Source organism: Zingiber officinale, chromosome 8A (assembly GCF_018446385.1).
Source record: "Zingiber officinale cultivar Zhangliang chromosome 8A, Zo_v1.1, whole genome shotgun sequence".
Classification (NCBI taxonomy): Eukaryota; Viridiplantae; Streptophyta; class Magnoliopsida; order Zingiberales; family Zingiberaceae; genus Zingiber; species Zingiber officinale.
In genome coordinates, this window is record NC_056000.1 from 56,476,311 (window position 1) to 56,479,403 (window position 3,093).

Below are 3,093 nucleotides of genomic sequence, written 5' to 3' on the forward strand. Positions count from 1 at the left end.
GAAATTTTTTTAAAAATTCTAACTTAAATTTTTTTTTTTGTTAGAAATTTTCTTTTGGAAAGTTCTAAAAGTTCATTCACTTGACTTAGAAATTTTTTTTGGGAACATTTGAACATTTACTTAAGATTTTTTTTTTACTTAGAAATTTTTTTTTGGAAAATTTATTTTAACTTAGCAATTTTTTCAAAAATTCATTTTTAACTTAGAAAATTTTCAAAAACTTCAATCTTACTTGAAAATTCTTAAGACCCCATTTTTGCTGAGATCAAAGGGGGAGAGAAAAGTATAAGTTTAGGGGGAGTTAGAGAAAACTTAAATTTTTTTTTAAAGGTGTTGCAATTTTACTAATTGCAAAAATTATGCTTAACTTGTTAGTTTAGTAATTTTTTCTTTAAAATTACTTTTTATGTCTATTTTAACCCTAACTTGAACTTGGGTTGACGCACATCAAAAAAGGGGAGATTGTTGGACCCCGTGGTAGTTTTGATGTGATCAACCAAGCTGGTTAGGTCCTGCTGTGTTTTATCCCTGTGTCTGAGTGTGCAGGAGCTTAGGAACACAGGAAGTCGAGCGGAAGACGCAGCTAGCGAGAAGGACGGCACGGGAAGGGAGCCGACGGGCTCGGTGCGTTCGAAGGACGAGTGAGCTGCGGAAGAGTACTCTGTTGGGCGTGAAGAGCGTGCGCGGCGTTCGAGGGGCGTTAAGCTGGGACGGAAGGCTGCTCGAGGAGAAGGCCGGGAATTGGGTTCGGGTGAGCTCTATTCCGGTTGGCCGTAATCACCCAAAAGAACGGAGCGTCGGAAGCTGGAAAAACCAAGCTAGAATCTGTGCTGCCAGCTTGGAGGCGCCTCCAGCAGGATTGGAGGCGCCCTTGAAGGTGCCCTCAACAGGTCAGTTTTGACCGTTTGCGTGCGGATAAAGTTTTATCCGCTGACCGAGCTGGAGGCGCCTTGAACCTTGTTGGAGGTGCCTTGGACCCTCGGGATAGACTTTCCAGGAGCTATAAAAAGGCCCCTGGAGCTAGGAATTCAAGAACAACTCAAGCAATCAATTTGTAAGCAATTCCTAAGCAACTAGTGAGCTCCAAAAGTGTAAAAGGCTTCTCCGCCTTCAGAGAAGGAGAATTTTCTTACTGCGCTCTTTTCTACTGCCCTGGATTAACAACCTCCTTGGTTGTAACCAGGTTAAATCCCTGAGTCTTTTCTGTTCCTATTTCTTTTTCTGTTTTATTAATTTAGTTGCTGTTATTTTTATTGCTGATTTAAATTCTGAGTTGAAATCCGAGGAGGGTATTTTTATTTTTGTTTTTAGCAATTCACCCCCCTCTTGCCGGTCTCCGCTGCACCAACAATATGTTCATTGCTCACAATCAAAATGTAATGTACAAATTTTTGCTATTTGTGTTTAAAGTCTATCTACTTAATTTGTTATAATCTTGATGAACTTGGAATCGAATTGTCGGATCGAGTAGCAGCACTCTTCCATCTTGCCCTTCAATTCGTCCACGCTGCGCTCTACCTCGTTCATCTTCTGCATCATCCCGGCCATCACCACTTCCACCGCCTCCTCCCCGTACCCCCACTCCCGAGCAAACTCCACATGTTTCATCATGTCATCCAGCTCTGCCGCCACCCTCTCTGAGTGCGACACAAGGCCTTTGAACTTCTGCACCAGCAGATCGCCGTCCCGCATCGCCTCCACCACCTCATCCTCCTCCTTGAGTTTCATCTCTTGCTCGTCCAGGGCTGCATGCACCAACGGCTCTAGTACTGCTTTGATCACGGTGGAGCATGCAGTGGCCGCGGTAACGGCGACCACGGCCGCTCCAGCGAAGGCGAGCAAGACGGAGGCCGTGAGTACGCCGACGAAGGCGATCGTGAAGACGACGCTGCAGACCCTGTGCCACCACTTCAGCTTCTGTCGCCGCATAGCGATCCACGACTTCCTCTCGCTCAGGAACACGGCCATCGTGTCGTCCTCGAGTAGATGGCCGTCCAAGTTGAGCCCGGGGAAGCTGTCAACGGCGATCTTGAACTTGTCCAGATCAGCGATGGTGTCGGCGTACTTGGTGGCCTTGCGGCGGTGCTGACGCCGTCTCTTCCTCCCCATCTTCTCTCGATGGTAGGAGACCAGTGCGGCTCGGATGGCGGCGACGCAGGAGCTCGCCTTGGGGAAGAACCGGGCGAGGGCGGCGAGATCTTCCTTGACGCGCGGCAGAGTGGCGTTACGGAAGGTATCCACCTTCGCCTTCAGTTCCGGGTCGCTCTCGATAGCCTTTCTGAGGTCGAGGGAGTGGGGGCCGACGGCTGAGGTTGAGCGGCGGAGCGTGGCGGAGGCGCTACCCATCGCTCGCTAAGTGTTTGATCGATCGACAAAAAATTCGATTATGACTATGCTTGTTGCCTCTGGGATTTAAATACTTAACTGGGAGTTCGTTAGTGAGAGAGCAATTACAAAGAAATTGACTTGAAATTCAGAAACTCGAAGGACATTGCAATTACAAAGAGATTGATTTGAAATTAAACTCGAAGGACATTGCAATTACAAAGAGATTGATTTAAAATTCAGAAACTCGAAGAACATTGCTATGCTCCCCTTCTAGCCCAGCAGATCTGAAGACTTGAGGCCCGATAACCCGTTAATGTTTTGAGAGCGTGCCTCCTCTATAAATAGGACAATAAGGATGGTGTAAAGCGTAACTTTTACTATTCTTCTTCCTCCTTTATTTTCATCCCCATCCAGTCCATCGCCTTGACCGTCATAGAGGTCATGTCAACACCCGTTGATGCGTGTTGACGTGTAGGCTCAGGAGCTGTCCGAGTGTAGAGAAGTAGAAGCCTTACCAATCTAAACCCTCAAAGAAAGCTAAGTGCGTTAAGACAATACCAATTGAAATTATTTTTGACGTCGTATATGAGAAAATAGGACTAAAACGTTGAGTAGGATGGACGCTGAGAAAGGAATTGCATCATGTTGATCAGGTGACAACTAGAGTAGCAGATAACTTGAATGTTGATCCTGTCTGAAATCAGTGAAGACTGTGAGCTGGGACGTGGGTCTATTGTTGACTGAATGAAAGCTCCGTGTTGTCCT

The 3,093-nt window shown here is 46.4% G+C and overlaps 1 protein-coding gene across 1 annotated transcript; it reads right to left on the reverse strand.

Annotated features, from left to right (window-relative positions):
• Nucleotides 1-1,419: 1,419 nt before the first annotated feature.
• LOC122010829 (UPF0496 protein At5g66675-like) lies at nucleotides 1,420-2,346 on the reverse strand. Its single transcript, XM_042567302.1, has one exon. It carries the CDS (start codon nucleotides 2,344-2,346, stop codon nucleotides 1,420-1,422), a length of 927 nt encoding a protein of 308 aa, XP_042423236.1.
• Nucleotides 2,347-3,093: the final 747 nt, after the last annotated feature.

Bases quoted from the DNA above. Each gene is read 5' to 3' on its own strand.
- LOC122010829 (XM_042567302.1), bottom strand. From the start codon at position 2,346: ATGGGTAGCGCCTCCGCCACGCTCCGCCGCTCAACCTCAGCCGTCGGC.